This window comes from Canis lupus, chromosome 2 (assembly GCF_048164855.1).
Source record: "Canis lupus baileyi chromosome 2, mCanLup2.hap1, whole genome shotgun sequence".
Taxonomy (NCBI): domain Eukaryota; kingdom Metazoa; phylum Chordata; class Mammalia; order Carnivora; family Canidae; genus Canis; species Canis lupus.
Genome location: NC_132839.1, coordinates 85404703 through 85425844, shown reverse-complemented (window position 1 = coordinate 85425844; position 21142 = coordinate 85404703). Strand labels below are relative to the sequence as shown.

The window sequence follows — 21142 nt, the reverse complement described above, 5'->3', positions numbered from 1 at the left end:
CAGTCTTCCATTATTCATCAGTTATTTACTGAGCACCTACCGTGTGCTAAGCACTGGGAATATAATATAGAACAAGAAATCAACTCCTACCCTCATGGAGTTTATAGTCTAATGGAGTTCTTATGTTTTGTTTTTGTTTTTTTTTTTACTGCTATCAGTGTGCCTGTGTCTTTCACATTCTCTAGATGCTAATACTTCTGTTTCTAACTTGTCCCTTCTAATCTGCTGTTAATTAGGAAACAAGATAATCTAGTTTATCAGAACTATTTCTAAAATAAAGAGACTCAGGGATCCCTGGGTGGCGCAGCGGTTTGGCGCCTGCCTTTGGCCCAGGGCGCGATCCTGGAGACCCGGGATCGAATGCCACGTCGGGCTCCCGGTGCATGGAGCCTGCTTCTCCCTCTGCCTGTGTCTCTGCCTCTCTCTCTCTCTCTCTCTGTGTGTGACTATCATAAATAAATAAAAATTAAAAAAAATAAAATAAATAAAATAAAGAGACTCAGATGAAGGCCTGTGAACCTGTGGTTGGACACACATTTTAAAAATTAGTATTTGCTTCTTTGCTTGTCATCATTTTCCTGGTTGGTTTACATTCTTAAATAAGATCATATTTAAGTGCTTTTAATTGAAGTTGACTATGACCATACCCCTGGTCCTAGTCACCAAGGAATAGATGTTTATCATGATAAGTAAAGTTTTAAATGTACAATATGCATAGAGATGCCACAGGTTACTTATGAACATGATGATTTATCTCTTTTCTATTACACAGAAAGCTTGTAACTTTGTGTGTCTTTCTGTCCAATAATGGTGTAATAAAAGTATCTGGTTGTGTGTAATTACAAATGGTGGATTCTCATCCATTGTTCATCATCCTCATCCAGAGGAGATATTACTGATGATTGCTATTTTTGTAGTCCAGTCCATTTCTGAAATTTGTTCTATGAGTGAATACTGAGTGCCTTTTTACTTGATGGCAGGGATAGTGTTTTTCATTCATTGTCTTACTTTTAGTATCCTAACAGTAAATATTAAATAAATATTTTTGAATAACTTGTTGGGATTTTTGAAGGAGCAAGTAGTATCACCTTTTTTACTCACTTGGGTTCTGAAGAAATTGAGAAATAAGATAAAATATAAAGGCAAATGGGAGATCAAAACTTACTTTTATTACTGATAAAGACTAGATAAGAGGACATAGCTTAGTGCAAGAGCAAAATAAATCCTTTAACTGAACTCCAGAATTAAATAGATTTAAACTTCCAGTTAAATAGCATTGGTGAGCATGTTTGGTTTATTATTCCAAAAAATTTTGTTATAATTTTTATTTATGATAGCCACAGAGAGAGAGAGAAAGAGAGAGAGAGAGAGGCAGAGACACAGGCAGAGGGAGAAGCAGGCTCCATGCACCAGGAGCCCGACGTGGGATTCGATCCCGGGTCTCCAGGATTGCGCCCTGGGCCAAAGGCAGGCACTAAACCACTGCGCCACCCAGGGATCCTATTATTCCAAAATTTAAAAATGGTGTAACAAGTAAAGCCCTGGAGAGAGGCCAAGAGTGTTACAGTAATGAAGCTCTTTCCACAGGGAAGGACACATCCAGCTTGGAGAAGAAGTGTTTCCCCTAACATAAATCAGGAGAATAAAGTGAATTTAGTATATTGTGTTGCATTTTCCATTGACAGAAACCATTAGATGGACAAGTAAAGAAAGCAAAGAGTAAAGTAGAAGAATTCACTAGGTTAAATAATTGGAGTGGAAAAAAAAAAACCACGCTCTTTCCTAATAAAGGTGTAGACACATGAGCTATACTTCATTTTAGTAAACATGCCAAAGATTGTTTTCTGATTCTTCTTTAAAAGAGAAAAATTTTTGTTTTCTGTCATTTACCCAAAACTTAAATTGTAGCCTGGGTTAGTTCTTCCAACTTAAGACTACTTATTTGGGGTGCCTGGGTGGCTTAGTCTGTTAAGGGACCCACTCTTGGTTTTGTCTCAGGTCATGATCTTGGGGTCATGGGATCGACCTTATTTAATTATTGTGTTAATATTTAATAGGCAATTAAATGAGTGTTTTACGCAAGCACTGTACTAAAAGCACTTTAAATGAATTGTCTTATACATTGTAATCTTCACAACAACCCTATGATTGTGGAATTTATTACTATAACTGTTTTACAGAAGAGAAAACTGAGGCTGAAACTACTTAAATAATGTCCTGAAGATCATATGGCTAGTAAATGATAGCATTGGGTCTTGACCTCCAGCTGTTTGAATCCAAAACACATGTGTTTTACTACATCTCACATATGTGTACATCTTATGTCTCACTTGTATTAAAAGTGTCACCAAACAAGTATATTTTACATTTCTTTTAGTGCCTTCTATAACGTCAAATAAATGGTATTGAGTCAGCAGGTACGAAGGTATTGGGCCACCAACCAATGCTAACACACAATATTTGTTAAATTGATGATACCCAGGAGTTATTAATCCTAAACTTACTAAAAAACTTAATTAAGATAGTCTTTACATGGAATATGCACTTTATTTTTTTGGTCTTAGTTTTCATTGTACTTTGTGTAGCACAGTTGATAAAGAATTAGGTTACCTATAATTTTCCTTTAAGGAATATCAATTAAAGAAGTAAACAAACCTTTTAAAAAGTCTTTCTATATAAGTATATATTATAAAAACATACACCATAGTCTACTGTTATAGGTGATATATGCAGATGTTTGCCACACTTTAGAGAGGTGTGAATGTTGAACAGTAGTGGACCAAAAACGGAAAGGTTTTAATCATGGGTACCATACACTAGATCACAGGACGTGGTTACGTCTTGATAGACATTCATGGCATTTGCTGGAAGAGTACTCAGGCAGTAGACCAGAGTACTTCCAAAATGTGCTAATCACATAGTTCTTCTTTACTGCCTTTTGAATGTTTCTTTAAATATACTTGCTATGTATTATGTACTGAGCTAGAAATTGAGGATAATGAACAAGCTGGATAGTTTTTGCTTTCACGGAGCTTACATCTCAGTGGGGCACACATAGTTTAAGGCGGCAATTATAGTACAACATAAGTGCTATGATGGGATAGTACAAGGAACACAGAGAGCAGGCACTTGATCCAGGTTGGGGATGTCATGATGGCTTACCAAAGGACACAATATTCAGATTGAGATAAAAAAGCTAAGATAGAGAGTTAGTCAGAGGAAGGAGTAGAGAAGAATGCCTTAGGCCGAAGGGATGCCTTACTTCTTCCTCAAGACTCGATATTTATTTTATTTACTTACGTACTTAACGATTGATTGATTGATTCAAGAGAGAGAGAACATGTGAGCACATGCGTGGGTGGCAGGGCAGAAGGAGAGAATCTTTCATGCAGACTCCATGCCGAGTGCAGAGCCCGATGTGAGGCCCCATCTCATGACCCCTAAGATCATGACCTGTGCTGAAACCAAGAGCTGGCTGCTTAACCAATGGAGCTACCCAGGTGTCCCTCAAAGCTTTTTAGACCGGATCCTAAAAACATTTGGGTATCATTTTAGAATTTTAAGCAGAGTAGTGACATGATCATATTTGCATTTTATACTCACTCAGCAGTATACTGGTTATCCAGTTTGTGCCACAAATTATGCTAAACACTGGAAATACCATCACTGGGGGTAAGGAAGACATTACCCCTGGCTAAACAGCTAGGCAAATTGACAAATAGGTTGAACATAGTGGAAGGAGAGGAGACTGCTTAAGAACCTGTCAGATGAATACAGGCAAGAGATGTGGGTTGTCTAAAATGGTGGCAGTGGGGTGGAAAAGATGAGAAGTATTTCAGGGGACTCTGGGACAGGAGGAGGCAAGAGTCAAGAGTGCTGTGCAGGTTTCTGTGCTTTGTTCCTATCTGGCAAACTTCATCTCCTGTAAATATGGGAGCACTACAAGAACAGAATTTGAGCCTGTTTTGTTTACAGATCTATTTCTAGTACCTTAAATGCTTAGTAGATCCTTACTAAATATTTCTGAGTGAATAAAAATCTAACTTAATTTTGGCTTGACATTAATGATTTTGGGGTTGCCACCTCTTATTACCTATTTATGGATAAACTTCTTTGTGGATTAAGTAATTTAAGATTATCAGTAAGTGCTCAAGTTTCAATCCTAAATTTCTAAGTTTTATTAAATTTAGAAATAATTATCATTAAAATGAAAGGGTTTAAAAACAATATTTAATTCTAAACTACGTGTCCCTTATGAATGATGAACAGTATGAAATATGTTTTTCAAACTATCTGTATATATGAAGAAATATTGAGATATATAGATAGATAATTTTTTTTTCGTTTGTAAGTGGGGAATGATGATTTATTTGGGTACATGAAGTACAGATTTCAGTGGAAAGAACAATTAGCTAAGAATGATCATTTGGTAAAACTGCTTTAGAGATTGGATAGAACAGGTTGCTTTTTCTATTCCAGAAATGTTTCCTTGGCCATTTCAGCATTTTACTCTTAGGTCCTGGGATAAGTATAAATAATCTTGATATATCATATACACTTTACATGTTGGTGTCCCCCTTGGGATAAGGTATTTCTTGAAAATTCAGTGTATGGTTCTTGAGTATTGGAACATGACTGCTTTGCTGTAGGTACAAGTGTTATGAATAATTCCAGTAGGAGTTACATGTTGTTGTGAAAGAAACTGGAATCACTAAGTAAATGTTGAATTGTTACGTTTTCCTATTGTGCTTTCTGTGATTTCACATTACTGTGTGTCTCATTCATTATATTCCAGCCATTCTGGCCTTTTCTGGTTTTTAAACATTCCATATGTTCTTACCTCAGTCAGGGTCTTGTGCTTGCTGCCTCTCTGCCTGAAATATTCTTCCCCCTAGATCTTTGTATGGTTGGCTCCTTCTCACTTACGTCCTAGTTCAAGTATTAGCTCCCCTAGACACCTTTCCTCCCCTTCCAAATCATTTCTATCTCATTACCTTGCTCTCATCTCCTCGTGGCACGCATTACTATCTGATATTGTTCTATAAATTTCTTTCTTTCTGTAGTTATTGACTGTCTTTCTTCTCTAGAATGTTATGTATATGAGAACAGGTGATGTTGTCTCAATTACCTCCATACACTTAGCACCTAGAATGGCTCAAATATTTGTTGAATAAATAAATGTTTTCTTAATAAAAATAATACATTTTGAATATGAGTGTAAAGTTACTTAGACAACAGAAAGAATACATAAGACATTAACATTTTAAAATTTTATCAAATTCATGTATTATATATTAAAACATGGTTCTTATGAAAGATAGTATTTATATCCAATCATGTAAAAATACATAATGGAAAAGGAAATTGAGAAGAATGAAGAGTTGATATGTTAGCACATTCATGAATTTTTTTCTTTTTTTTTTTTTAATTTTTTTCAACCTTAAAAAATTCCTCTAAATGTTACAGTATTTATATCCTAACAATACAGTTCTGACAATTTTTACATGAGCATTTACAAAACTATAAGTAATTTTAAAATTACCTCAAAGTATAGATTCAAATTATTGTGCAATTCAACTTTTAACAGGTAATTAAATTGCTAATCTAAAACTGTAATACTAGTAGGATAAGATTTATTAGAGCTTTATTATGTTGTGGTACCTTCTGTAAACACTCAGAATTGCCGACAGATATTTTATTTCGTTTATAACATGGACCACAGAGGTAAGTGATTTCTAACAAAGAGAATTAATTATTTATCAAGATAATGTACAATATTTAGCTGCCTCTTTCTGTCCATAGGTTTCCTTTACCTAGTCATCCTGCTGCACCTCCTGAACATCTGAAAGAACCTTTGGTATACATGAGGAAAGCACAGGTTGGCTATTGTTTATTTTTTATTTTAGTTTTCCACACCAAGTTCTATAATGCAGAATGAGAGCACCTTATTGGTATCAGGAGCATATATTATACATTATATGGAAGTCTGGGTAAGAACCACTCCAGCGATGTAAATAGTATTTGCATGATCTCCCTTTTTGCTCTCAGTAATAACCAAGGAGCACACCTACTTAACTACAGTAATCCTGAAAACAGTGAGTAGAAGGAGGGATAAATCATGTACCATACTGGCCTGAAACTTTAAATGTGATAAAAGTATTATGTGACCATTTATTCCTCATGCTCTGTGATATTAAAAGAATGAGATGGGGATGAACTGACTCGGGCTTCCCTTAAAATATTGGCTTTTGAAGCCAGTGATACTGATACTGTATATGAAGGACGTTTGTTCTCACAGCAGGCTGCTATATCGTACTGTATTCTATTACAGAGCTCAAATGAACCTACTCTCTAAAATGTCCTAAAACAACTAAAATTCACTTAAAAAAAAAAGAAATGCTTTTCAATAGAAAAACTATAAAGAATCATTAAAATAGGAACTTAGTAGATTCTGTTACATGCACCTGACCTCTGGACTGTTCTTCACGTTGGTGTGGCCTGGCCCACCTGCCTACAAGAAGGTCTCTGCCAGCCTCCCTCGAGGTGCTGGGTGCGACTCTCTGCCGCTGCCCGGGGGCTTATGGGGCACCACAGAGTTGACTTTTCTCAATTATAGTCTCAGAGATTATCATGAAAAATTTCATATATACCCCAAAGAACTCCTATAAACCCATCACCCAGCTTCAGTTATCACAGTGGTTCATTCTGCTCCGAAGAAATATTCTGCTGCTTTATCACATTCCAAGCAGTGGATGGGAGGCAACTTTTAATTTTTCAACTTTCGTTTAAAAAACTCTGAAAATTAGATGATGAAAGGAAGCAATATGAACAAAAAAACATGGAGATATTTCAGGAAATCTGTAATATTTTCAGATCTTTGGGTGGTGCCTTCAGATCCAGCAATCAGACAGTATTATCGATATGTCATAAAGCATAATTACTAAATGATACATGTATGAAAAAATTGTTTGACTTTTTGTTATAAAGATATAGACTCAAAAAAATGAAAGTAAAAAGGTTGGGCCTGAATTTTTTTTTAATATTTTGGTGAGATTTGAAATTTCGAAAGTTTTAGAGAAAGTATCGGTTTTAGCATATTAGGTGTAAGAAGCAAAATACTGAAGTTATTTTCCTGTCGTGACTGAAAAGAAGAGGTAGAGAGGTAAATAACAGGTCCATTCTTCAAGCCTCTGCTAGTTGCTGAGAACACATCAAATGGTAAGTGTGTGTGTGTGTATTACTCCTCTCTTTTCTTTCCAGACTGAGCCGCTAACTCAGGGGTTGGTACACTACAGCCCGTGGGCCAAATCTACGCTGCCATCTGCTTTTGTACAGCTGGCAAGCTAAGAATATTTTTTTACATTTTCAATTGGCTGAAAAGCCAAGAGCATAATAATATCTGTGACCCATGAAAATCATAGGAATTAATAAAATACGTTTTACTGGAAAATAGTCTTGCTCGTTTATTTACACACTGTCAGTGGATGCTTTTGCACTACAGTGTCAGAGTTTAGTAGTTGCATAGACACCTTTTGACCCGCAAAGTCTAAAATATTTATCGTTTGCCTTTTTACAGGAAGCTTGTCAATCCCTGCACTATATTGTTCATTCTTTCAGAGCAGGGACTGTTTTTTATCCTCAGCATCTAGCACAGCGCTTAACCTATGGGACGCTATTTGTTGAAATAATTGATTCTTTAACTGTGGTCACACTAAATATCTCCTCTACTAGTTAGCGTCTGCATGCCTTCCTTTATTCTCCCTGAGTCATCTAGTTCTTCAGCTCCCTGTTCTATTAGGCAGTTCTCTCCTCTTTGCACAAAAGTTCCTTAGTCTGGATGGCCTAACTACCATCCCAGCATTGTGCTCCCCTGTACCTCATCATCTCTTGCCCCTCTAGATTTCTGTTCTGTCTGCCATTCCGATCCTGAGTGTAAGGCTACCTCTGTCGTCTATTTTCTTCTCCCAAACTGTGGAATACTTAGGAAAATCACATGAGTTTTATGTTTACCATCAGTTTAGTCTAAATCTGTTTATCTTTCAGTGGATTCATTTTGCTGCCTGTCCGTCCTTTTGTTGTTATTTATCATACATTATCTGCTTTCCAGTTAGGGTTTCCCAGAGTTTTTCCACACTTGGGTAGCCCCTAAATTCTACCTCTCTCTCATTCATTTTTAACATTTGCCACTTAGTTTATTAAGAACATTCAGGTCGTCTTATTCAGGCCTCCACAGCTTCCCTCTTCTTTGCTACCACATTCCTTTTACCTCCAGTGATCATAGAGATCAACTATCTACTGTGCATTTCTGATGTGAGGTCAAACTCAACATGTCTAAAACTGAGTTTATTATGTTATTCCTAAAATGAACGTCTCCTCCTGACCTTCCTATTTCTCTTAATTCATCATTAGTATAGTAATTTAGACTTGAAATAGCTTTCATCTCTGTTTTCCATATCCAAGTAGTCATTGAGTCCTATAAATTATTTCTTCCCATAGTCTTAGAGCCTTCTCTTCCTTATTATTATCAAGGCCATTACCATGGTGATCAGAGTGATGAGGAGGAGGACGACGACTACCTTTTATTGAGTGCTAACTTTGTTTCAGACATTAATTCACATCCTTGTCTTTTTCTTACACCTCCTGATTTTCAGCTTGTCTCTCTCCCCATCTTCATATGTACTCTTACCACAATTAACTTTATATAGCAGGTGAAACCTTATAAAGTATCTCATTGCCTTCTCACCAATCTTCAGTGACTACCGATGCCTTACAAGTTCCTCCTCCAAAGCAAAACATGTAAGAATCTTTGCTGTTTGTCCCTAGCTTCCCTTTCCACTTTATCAATCTCTGCTGTCTTATAACTATTCTGTAATGTTCTTCCACATGAATCATTTTGCCTTTCCCTCTTGCATCTTTCTTATTTTTGTTTTCTTGTCCTAGAAAGCTCTTATTGCCTGCTGAGCATCATGAAAAATCTATTTTCTGAGGGCCAGCTCGGATGACATCTTTCCTCTATGATAGTTATCACCCCTGTTGAAAAGGTTTTCTTTTTTTTTTTTTTTTTTTTTTTTTTTCTTTTTTTTAATTTTTATTTATTTACTTATGATAGTCAGAGAGAGAGAGAGAGAGAGAGGCAGAGACACAGGCAGAGGGAGAAGCAGGCTCCATGCATCGGGAGCCTGATATGGGATTCGATCCCGGGTCTCCAGGATCACGCCCTGGGCCAAAGGCAGGCGCCAAACCGCTGCGCCACCCAGGGATCCCGAAAAGGTTTTCTTTCTCTTTTGGACTCTTGCAGCACAGTGTCATTTTATGGTTCTTATCACAAATTGCATTCTATTATAGCAATTTCTGTGTACATCTTTTTGACTTTTGTTATAAGCCTCTTGGAAACAAAACAATTTTAAAACATTTTTATATACCTATTACATCCAGCATACTGCCTTTATGTAGCAAGAACTTAGGAAGTTTATGTCAAATTAATAGTGTCTTTGAAAGAAGACCTGAGCATAAGTAGTTGTAATGTAAGGTAGAAAGTGCTATGTGCTATGGGGGAGGCAGCTAAAACATTCTTTAGGAGCACTAGGGAGGACCTGGGCATAGGTGGTGCCTTATTAAGTTGTTCTTTGCCCTTTACAATAAAAAAGAACCTTTAAAAAATCCAGTTAGTAAAAAAACAAAAAACAAACAAACAAAAAAATCCAGTTAGTATTTCCTTCCCCTTTTATTCAGTAAAACAGGTCAGAAGAAAATATTTTGGAACTGGAGCCTGGAAAATTTTGATTTTTTTTTTTTTCCTATTAAAGTCTCATGAGTTATTTGAACTTCACTTAGCTCTTGAGTTGGGATGTGAATCAACTCTCTGCAGTTGTTATTCAATTTTCTGGGCTGATGAGAGAAAGAGGCTTCTCATACTGCATCAGCATTTCCCAGAATATTTTCTGCTGAATACTAGCCCTGAGAGATGCTCCACAAAAAAGGGTTCCATGGACAAATAAGTTTGGAAATTGAGAAAAAAAAAAAAAAAAAAAAAAAAAAAGTTTGGAAATTGAGGCCCACACTGCTTTCTTCTTGGTGGATCACAGTTTATTTATTTAAAAATTTGTGTTATTTATTCGTATTTGTTTTTATTGTAGTCTACACAGTATTACATTAGTTTCAGGGTTTCAGGTGTACAGCATAGTCTCAGGTGTACCTCATAGTGATTTGATGACTGTACATTATGCTGTGTTTACCACAGTGTAGCTGCTATTTGTCATCCTATAGTGCTATTAGTCTCACTATATTTCCAGTGTTGTGCCTTTCATTCATAGAATCACTATTTTATGACTTTTTAATGGACTCGATTTTTTTAAAGATTATATTTATTTATTTGATGGAGCGCGTGCGTACACAAGTGCACAAGCAGGGGGAGCTACAGAGGGAGAAGGAGAAGCTGACTCCCCGTTGAGCAGTGAGCCAGATAGGGGCTCAATCCCGAGACCTCGAGATAATGACCTGAGCCAAAGGCATTTGCTCAACTGACTGAGCCACCCAGGCAGCCTTGGACTTGATTTTTTATAAGACTTTCAGATTTACAGAAGAATTGAGAAGATATTATAGAGTTTCCATAGATTCCATACCTAGTCTCCCCTATAATTAACATCTTAAATTAGTGTGATACATTTGTTAAAATTAGCAAACCAACATTAATACGTTATTATTAGCTAAAGTTCGTATTTTATTTGTATTTCCCTAGTTTTAACCTAGTGTCCTTTTTTTGTTCCAAGATCCCATCTAGGATACCACATTACATTTGGTTGTCATGTCTCCTTAGGCTCCTCTTGGCTATGACAGTTTCTCAGACTTTCCTTGTTTTTGATGACCTTGACAGTTTTAAGAAGTACTGGTCAGCTATTTTGTAGACTATCCCTTTGTTGGAATTTGTCTGATTTTTTTCTCATGATTAGACTGAGGGATTTCTTGGAGGAAGACCATTGATAAAAAGTGCCATTTATGTTCATCACATCATATCAGGGCGTATACTATCCACATGGTTTATCACTATTGATGTTGATCTGGATCACCTGGCTGAGGTAGTATTTATGAGGTTGCTCCACTGTGAAGTCACTCTTCATCCCCACCCCCTTGTATACTGTACTTTTTGGAAGGAAGTCATTATTTATGGTTCACACATAAGGTGAGACAGTTATGCTTCACCTCCTTGAGGTGGGGTCTACAGAAATTATTTGGAATGTTTCTGCATGGAAGAGTTGTTTACCTCCCTCCAGTTATTTGTTATATCATTGGATTCATGGATTTTTTTTTTTATATACTTTGGGTTTTAGTTCAATACTACTTAATTTTGTTGAACACAGTTTATTTTGGCATGTTAAGGGCTCTGAGATGTTTAAAGATATTGCAGTAAAGATATTGTTTAGTTTAATCCAGTGTTCAAACTTATGTGACTGAAACCCTGTTTTCATGTAAAATATTTGGGGAACTACTTTGCTACACCTTTTAGAGAAAGAGTATTTGAAGAAACTGATATACAATGTGTGCTTAAATATAAGTATATGAATTTTCTTGTGAAATAGTACTAGTAAGTACATAGAGCTCTAATTATGTGCCAGGTACCATTCTAATGCTTAACAAGTATTTACTCATTTAATATTCATGACAAGCCTATGAAGCATGTTACTCTTAGAATCTTAGATAGGTCCAGTTTCACAAAACTAGTAGGTGGAAAATTTGGAATTTCAACCTGGAAAGTCTGACTCTATTATCTGTACTGCTTGAGATATTCAGCCTGGTTCTCTATCTACTCCAGTAATACTCAAATTCAAGATTTGCTCTGTGGTTAAACTTGTTTAGTTCTCTGTCAATCTAGTAACCTAAATAAAAATGAAAATTTTGATAGTTTTATGTGACTGTAATTCTCATCCTCTTCCTAATTGATCTTTCTGCCTTCTGTTTTGTCACTCTATGTCTTAAAACTTCCCAGACTTTTAGGAGGTTCCTGGGCGGCTCAGTTGGTTAAGTGTTTGACTCTTGTTTTGGCTCAGGTCATAATCTCATGGTCTGATATCCAGCCTTGCATTGGGCTCCATGCTCAGTAAGGAGTCTGCTTGAGATTCTCTCTTTCCCTCTCCCTCCCCTTGTTCAAGCTCATATGCATATTCTCTCTCTCTCTCAAATAAATAAAATCTTTTTTAAAAACCCCAAAACTTCCCAGACCTTTAGTAGGATGCAGCTGCAACTTCTCATTTTTGCTTACAAAACTATAAATGATCTTGCTCCTTTTTACCATTCAGGTCTTATCTTGCATCCTCACACTGTTCCTCCCCATCCTGCCACTCCCCTGCCCACTTTCACACACATATACCTTCTCTGTCTAATTGTACTTGACTTCCTTCTCTTGTTCCAGCAGGAGAACTGTTGCTCATGCCGTTGCTTCTACCTGAAACTGCCTCCCCACAAATCTCACATATTCTGGCCAACTTCTGCACATTCTTGGGTATTATATTACATGATGGTTTCTTTAGGAAGGCTTTCTGACCCTGAGATCTCAGATTCTCAGGTCCTTTTTCTTTGTCTCCAATTCTCTATCCAGGAGGCCCCCGTACTTCCTACTGCAGTACTTGGGTTGTCTGGATTATCATTGAGACAATGCCATTTCTGTGATGCAGGGCCACTGTCTCTCCTTTCACAGCTGTACCTTCAACATCTGGCTTGCCTCATGGCAAATGCTCAGCAGATATTTTTTTTTAAAGGATGGATGAATTGAGTAAATAAAAAATAGCAAATGTACCCTCTTAGAAGATATTCACACCCTTTTTCCTATTAATTTCACTTCTAGAACCTTATCTAAAGGGAAGAATTAGAAAACATAGAAATTTATGTTCATGATAATATTAAAACTTTTTAAAGAATCTAAATGAATAACAGTAGGACTTGCATATATATAGCATGATATCTCCAAAAGACAATGTTATACAGCTTCAAAATGTTATTTTTGAAAAAAAAAAAACAAAAAACAAAAACAAAAAAAAACCCCAAAAAACAAAATGTTATTTTTGGAAGCATATAATGAAATGAGAAAGCGTATACAATATAATCTTACATGGAAAAAGCAAAATATAAAACAGTACAATTCCACTCTAATTAGATATATATATATGTATACAGAAATGTGTATCTCAATTGCATGCACACATACATAGAAAAACTTAAGAGAACAAAGTACTAGCAGTGGTTATTTTTGGCTGATGGAAATTTATGGATACTTATTGATTATTCTATTCTTTACATACTGTTCTTTTTTCCAAATTATCTTGAATAAATGTATTACTATTATAACCAGAGAATTACTAAAAGCTTTTTTCTTTAGATAGCTGGATTATAACTATTTTGCTTTCTTTTTTTTCAGAGTGAAGGAAATAATTTTTAATTTTATAATTTCATAGTTTTTACATGCTAAATTATATGGCTTTTTAAGACTTCTTACTTTCATTGTTAGGAAAAAAAGTAGCAAGGCAATAGCTAATACCCAGTTAGAGATTTCAATACAGTTATGATTCTTTTTTAAGTTTTTTGCTTCCCGTGGCTTAGAAATTACCTTATTTATAAAACTCTGAAATCCTTTAACTTAATACCATAGATTCCAATTATTAGGGAAACTGATTTGAAGGCAACAGTAATTTCATTTGGAGAGGATGTGGGTTTGGGTAAAAGGTAATGTCTTCCTATTAAACACTTTAAATGTAAAAGGCCATTCATTTTTCTTTTAAATAACATTTTAAAGCTTTATTTATTTCATAAGTCTTTGCGTAGGAACCATTATTTCCTTTGTATCTTTTATTAGTGCTCTCTCTTTTCTCAATAGTTTATTTGCCACTTCCATTTTTTCTATGTGCGCTAAACATGTATTGACATTTTAATTTAAATAATAGCTTGAGACCATGACTTTTTGAGCATTTATTTTTGAGACTCTGGGCTTGTTTTAGTCACTTCTACAGATAGAGCTTGAGAAAAGTTAAGTATTTATAAAACTGGATTTGAGGTAGATCCATCATGTTTATCTTGTCCAACCTCAGGAGTCCATCTCCTTTTGCTTGAGTACTTCTGGAATCAGAGAGCTCACAATTTCACTAACTTAAGCCGTTTTGGTTAAGCCTTTCTACTTGTTGGAAAGTTTCTTTCTTGTATTAAAATGGCCCTATGCTCCTTATACCATTTACTCACTGGTCGTAGTTTTGTGCTTGGCACGTAGAAAGCACTCCATACACGTCAGTCAGTGTGGCAGTAAGTAAACAAACAAATAAATACCCCTAAGTTAAGATTAGAGTTCTTCAGGGAACCTAAAGGATGACCCAGGTTGCCAGCGACTACTTTCTTCATCTTGGATTTCCCTTCATTGTTAGGAAATTCTATTCCTCTTTCTGATGTTTATAGAAATGACTTCCCAGACTACCCAAGGTTTCTATGGAAATAACCTCTCTGATCATCTGACTGAAGTTTTGTTGTTTTTTAAGATTTTATTTATTTATTCATGAGAGACAGAGAGAGAGGCAGAGACATGGGCAGAGGGAGAAGCAGGCTTCTTGCAGAGAGCCCGATGCGGGACTCGATCCCAGGACCCTGGGATCATGACCTGAGCAGAAGGCAGACACTCAACCACTGAGTCACCCAGGTGTCCCTTGACTGAAGTTCTTGTAGGGGATACCTTGGGAAAGCCCTCAACCTTGGCATTGTGTCATAAATATGGAAGAGGGAATGGAGAAATGCAAATCATTGAAGTTACTTTCCTTTCAATATTTTTTAGACTTTTAAAAGAAGTGGTATGGGGATCCCTGGGTGGCGCAGCGGTTTGGCGCCTGCCTTTGGCCCAGGGCGCGATCCTGGAGACCCGGGATCGAATCCCACGTCGGGCTCCCGGTGCATGGAGCCTGCTTCTCCCTCTGCCTGTGTCTCTGCCTCTCTCTCTCTCTCTCTCACTGTGTGCCTATCATAAATAAATAAAAATTAAAAAAAAAAAAAAAAGAAGTGGTATGTATTCTATTAACAACTAGAAGTTTTGACATACCCAGCTTCCTGTTTCCTCATTTATTCTTTTATGCTCTTTCCATGTGTGTATGACGTATGGGCTGATAATAGTCCTTGTGAAGTTTTTGAACCTGTCTCATGTTATTTGTGCTGTCTTATCTTCCCCACCCCCATGACAAAAGTGATGTATTTCTCAGAGACAGGGATGCTGTTTTATTCATTTTTAGTGGCATGTGTTTAATAAGTGGTCAGTAAATGTTTGTTGAATCAATATCTTTTCATTATTTGAATTTTCAGCCATAATAGTTCATGTCCCCTGTTCCAGCCACAAGAATCCCAATTTTTCTGAATTTAATATTCTTGGGATACCTGGGTGGCTCAGCAGTTGAGCGTCTGCCTTTGGCTCAGGTCGTGATCCTGGGGTTCTGGGATCAAGTCCCACATCAGGATCCCTGCAGGGAGCCTGCTTCTCCCTCTGCCTGTCTCTGCCTCTCTCTGTATGTCTCTCATGAATAAATAAATAAAATCTTAAAAAAAAAATAGAGGTGAAGGCCTGAAAGGTGAATAAGATTTATTCAGATAAAGTAAGAATAAGTATGTTGGGGTTGGACACTAGAGCATGGAGAGTATGTTCAGATAAAAAGAGTAATGTATTTAAATATGTGTGTTAAAGAGGAAGCTATGAACAATGACAGCTATATTAAAAGCTATCAATTATTGAATGATTATTATCATTATGTCACTGTTTCAAGCACTTTACATCTTTAATCTTTATAATAACCACATTTTTTAAAGCTTTTTTTTTTTAAGATTTATTTATTTAATTGACAGAGTGAGAGACCATAAGCAGGGGGAGCAGCGGAGGGAGAGGGAGAAGCAGGCTCCCCACTGAGCAGGGAGCCCAATACAGGGTTCAATCCCAGGACCCTGGGATCATGACCTGAGCCGAAGGCAGACACTTAACTGACTGAGCCACCCAGGCCCCCCTGGAGCTGCTATTATTATTCTACTTTTATTGACTAGATATAACTGTCCATTATCAATAATGTTGTATACGTAGTTTTCCTTTTTTCTCCTCTCTTGATCTAAATTTTGAAGCTTTGGTATTATTTTAGTTTGGTTTCAATGAGTCAAAAGTAGCCTATAGGCATATTTTAGTAAAAAGACCAAAAAAATTATGATCATTTAGCTTGGTGTTAAAAAGAATAATTTACTAAAATATGGTATATGTGGATAATCAATTTTTGACTATTTAAAGAACTTTTTATTTCAAGTTTAAAAGGGATATAAGAGATAGAGAAGAAGGTAATGCTGGAAAAAAAAACCCCAAAAAACAAGACAAATCCAGATTGGTAACACATTCTAAAAGATAGGTGGCCTGGACTCCTCAAAAAGCCAATATCATGAAAAAGAAAAGGACAAAGGACTCTAGATTCAGCTACAGGGGAAGAGACATAACAACCAAATGTAATATAATGCTTACATTTTTAGTGGATTGTGGATTAAAAAAAAAACTGTAAAAATTATTTGGGGACAAGTGGAAAAGTTTGATGGTAGACTAAGTATTAGATGATATGAAATATTACTGCTCATTTTCTTAGGTGTGATAGTGGTATTGTGGTTATGTAGGAGAAAGTTCTTGTTAGAACATTCATGCTGAGTTATTTAGGACTGAATATAATAGTTCCTATAAAGCTTTATTTTTGCTAGGTTATTAATGAGATTTTTGAGTATCAAACATTTACAAAATGTTTAAATGTAATTTACCTTTTTATTATCTGCTATTTTTTCTTACAATGTTTATCACTGTATGATTTCCTTCTTTTTTTTTTAATCTGTCCTCATTGCCATCTTCCCTTAGAACATCAGTTCTATGAGGACTGAGACTTTCTGTTCATGACTTACTTCACAGCACTAAAGATAGTATCTGCACATAGTAGGTGGTGATCAATATTTGTTGGGTGAAATAATAATAAAGGAAGATAACCAGTCTCAACCAACCTCAGCATTTCTATATAACTCATAATTTATTTAATTTTTAAAAATTAGTTTTGGTATTGTTAATCAGAACAATAATAAATTGTTCTTTATATTTCAGGGAAGTTGGGAAAAAAGAATTTTGAAGAGTTTAAATAGTATGTGCACTGAACTGAGTATCCCATTGGCACGAAAGGTACTTTTAACATTTAAGCCTTTTATTGTGAATCAAATACTAGAAATTCAATGAAGTTGTAACTGCTAGGCAGATTTATCTTGTTGTTTTTTTTAACCAGTGTATCAGTTTGTTTTGAAACAAAAATCTATAAAAGGCCAATTACATCGATGTATTCTATTTATATTTCTATTACGAATTCTGTGATGTTTTTTGTAAGGAACATATCTTGAGAATAAATAAAAATATAGGAGATAATCTACATATAGGTTCTTTAGAGATTTGGCTATAAAAGTTATATGTGTTACAAATGCACTGTAGGTATCTTAATTATCTTCGGTCTCCTTATTTTTGGTTAATTAGCACAATAAGCATATTTTTAAAATTAGTGATGGAGTTTGGGCATACTATCACTTTGTAATAGCCAGTATGGTACCATCTTTCAGTGTTAACATAGAGAATGGAAAGATGGTTTGTCATCTCTGTTGTTGAACTATTCAGTTCTAATAGTACTATTGTTAGAGCTAGTTCTCAACATTTATCTGTCACTATGGGCTTTGAGTGGGGAGAGGTAAAAAGGGAGAGAAAAGCCATTTGAGGAATGCTCTGGATTCTTTTTGAATAGGAGAAAACAAATTTCTCTTCACTTTATTGTTGCTACTATGCTATTTATTCTTTCCTGTTAGACAGGATATAGTGGATGAACTTTGGATAATACCCAAGGACAAGTCACTGAAGGCACCAGAAGGATGGTGTAAAAAACAGATAAATTTATATGGAAAACTGTCTAAATATGTAGTATTGTGTAATATACTGTCTTTCATATAGGAAGCTGATGCTACTGACTCACAGTCACACTCTCTTGGCCAGTCCCCCTTGCGATGCATTTCTGAGATTGCTGAATGGGGTAAGAGATGTAGTATGTGGCTGAGGAGCAGGTTTTCTTTGTGAAATTTACTGGCCAGTATTGATCATTTACCTTCTTTTCTTGGACTCATTAGCACCATATTCTAATTGAGCCATTGAGACTAGATATAATATAATAGTTAAATAACAATAATTTAAGAGTAATTCCAAAAAAAGTTCACCATATGTAGTGAAATTATTTCTACTTATATTATGGTAGCTTATTCAAACTTTTGGATAAGTTATTGGTTCTTATTTTTCAGCTGCATTGCTAAACCTCACAAAATGAAACCAATTTTAAAATTACCTTTTTTAGAGGCCAGTTGGAGAACAGAAAGAACTTCTCAATAAATGGAATGAAATGGGAACTGATGAACCAGGTATATGAACAACGTTTTTAAAAATGTAGCTGTAGGAAAAAAATTGCCTTCTTAATTGCAGATCCATAATAACATTAGCAATTCTTTTGGAAAGAGAGCAGTTTTCCTTTGTCACTAATTACAATCATCTACTTTGTTTGCTTAAATTTCTACCTTGCAGTTTAAAAATTCCTAACTTTGGCTAATGTTTTACATTATTTGGTGAATATTTAAGTCAATTATCCTTTTTTAAAGCAGCATTTGGAAACATTTTTATTAAAAAGTAGATTAAATCTTTCAGTGGATTTCTTAGACTCATAATCAAGGCAAATATTATTCAAACTTTAATTACATTAAGATATTAAAGATAGGCTGAATAGTGAAAAGTTTTGACGCTCCTAAGTATTTTTAAGAATTGATTTTGAAAAAAAAATTGATTTATTTTAATGGTTAAAATGGAGTCAGTCAATTTTATAAGCATATAATGAGTGACAACTATCTCATTTTCTATAATAAGTAGATATATATAATTGTTAGGTAGACATGTACATAATGCCTCACCACTCCTCTTTAAAAATAAGCATGGAGGACTAGGCAGGAAATAAGTACGGTACTAGATTTCTCTAGAAAACAATGTGTTATAGAAGTTCAAAAGGGAGAACAGTCAATACAACTAGAAGAATTCACTAAGAAAGTATTATTTATGTTCTATGTACTTTGAAAATTCTCATATAGAACTTTTATGTTATATTAACATTTTTCTTTTTTTTTTTTTTAAGATTTTATTTATTTATTCATGAGAGACACACAGAGAGAGGCAGAGACACAGGCAGAGGGAGAAGCAGGCTCCCCATGGAGAGCCTGATGCAGGACTAGATCCCAGAACCCCGGGATCACGACCTGAGCCAAAGGCAGAAATGCTCAACCACTGAGCCACCCAGGTGTCTTGACATTGTTTCTTCAATTTAATCGAAATTTATTACATATTTATGAAGGAGAGACTCTTAATTTCTTCTAGAATCTAGATTGTGAAGGAAAGGGACTATCTTTTCATTTTTGTCTTCTCACTACTTTAGACAACGTATGACAAATTATCAATACTCTGCAAAAGTCTGATTTAATCTAGCTACACAGCAACATATCAAAGAATCATTAATATTTATTATTAATAAGCATTCATATGTTATATTAATTGAAATTTTGTTCTAATATATCTTATTAATTCCAGATTTAAGCCTTTTCAGACCTGTTTATGCACCGAAGGATTTTCTGGAGGTAGGTTATATTGGGTCAATATAGGTATATTAGTAAGGCGGGTGGGGGGGGGGCAAATGGAAGAAATGATGATATAAGAATATCCCTAGGCAGAGGAATCATCATGTTAAAAGCCTTGCAGTCACTGAAGCAGTGGAAAGACATCAGATTTGTGTTCAGAAATAGTTCTTGGAAAATACATTGGAATGTGGGAAGATTAGAGGCGAGAAAATCAATTAGGAAGATTTTGATTAAAAATAGTGACTGTAAATCAGGTAACCTGTTAGCTAGCACATACAGATGTTCAGTGAATCTTTTCCTTTTTTGTCCTTCCCTGTTCCAGTAATCTAGACATGTAAAGTCTAGTCTAAGTCTAAAGTCTAAGACATGTAAAGGATCTGAACCAAAAGAACAGCATTGGAAGTGGAAAGAATTCAACAGATTTGCAAGAGATTTTTAGGAGGATATGGGAAGTGATTAGGTTTGGGGAATATGAGAAAAAGAAAAGGATGATCTGTAAGTGTCTAGATTGGTTAATTGGACAGAGAGGTACCTTGCCCTTGAGGTAGAAAATACAAGAGGAGGAACAGGTCTGTTAGCGAAGACAATGAGCTTAGTGAAGTTTGAGAGGCATATGGATCATTAAGTGAAACTCGTTACTGGGCAGTTAGAACTCACTAATTATTTTAATTGACCCTTCTTTGATTCTCCTCTTTCTTTTGTACCTTACACATAATCTATGAGCAAATCCTGTCATCTTTACCTTCAAAATTTATCCAGAATCATCCACTTCCTCTCACTACCACTCCTACGTCCATGGTTCAAGCTCTCATCTCTTGTCTGGATCACTATAGTAACGTCCTAACCCATCTTACTCTGAAGGATGGGTTGCCCACCAAGAATCTGTTCTCAGTGCAGTTCCCAGGAGAAGGCCCTTTAAGTACCATTCCAAGTAAACCACTCTTCTGGTGTCCAGCGGCTTCCCATCTCATTCTGCTTAAAAGCCAAACTCATGACAGTGGCGTAAAACACCCTATTTGATCTGATACCCCTTTATCTCTCTGAGTTCATTTCCTATAACTCTTCCCTGCTTTGTTCTATTCCAGCTTCTTTAGCCTCTTTGCTTTTCCCTGGCTTCCTCCCATTGACGGCCTTTGCTTTTTGTTTTCTTTGCGCACAGTGCTTTTTCCTCAGATACTTACTGCACATTCCCTCATTCCTTATGTCTTTGCTTTAAATGTCATCTTCTCACACCCCCCCCAGCCCCCTGCTTAGAACTCCTTTTAGCCTTTTCCTACTTTGCTTTTCTTCATAGCATTCATCATTATAGAACATTCTCTTTTTCTGTTTTGCTTATGGCCTGCCTTCTCCTATTATATGGAAGGTCCACGAGGGCAAGAGCTTTTCTTTCTATTTTGTCCACTGCTACAGCAATTACAGAGTCAGA

General features: G+C 35.8%; 1 protein-coding gene across 4 annotated transcripts in view; it reads left to right on the top strand.

Moving 5' to 3' along the window:
* Positions 1-21142, top strand: part of TBC1D19 (TBC1 domain family member 19) — a 141808-nt gene that overhangs the window by 32729 nt on the left and 87937 nt on the right. For 2 of the 4 annotated variants that reach the window (XM_072808491.1, XM_072808505.1), the window contains 4 exons: positions 5803-5878; positions 17123-17197; positions 18399-18462; positions 19670-19716. In XM_072808491.1, the coding sequence (XP_072664592.1) occupies positions 5803-5878; positions 17123-17197; positions 18399-18462; positions 19670-19716 (262 nt within the window). Of the gene's footprint in view, positions 1-5802; positions 5879-17122; positions 17198-18004; positions 18084-18398; positions 18463-19669; positions 19717-21142 lie in introns of those variants that run through there. The other 2 variants (XM_072808514.1, XM_072808495.1) reach the window with 2 other exon arrangements.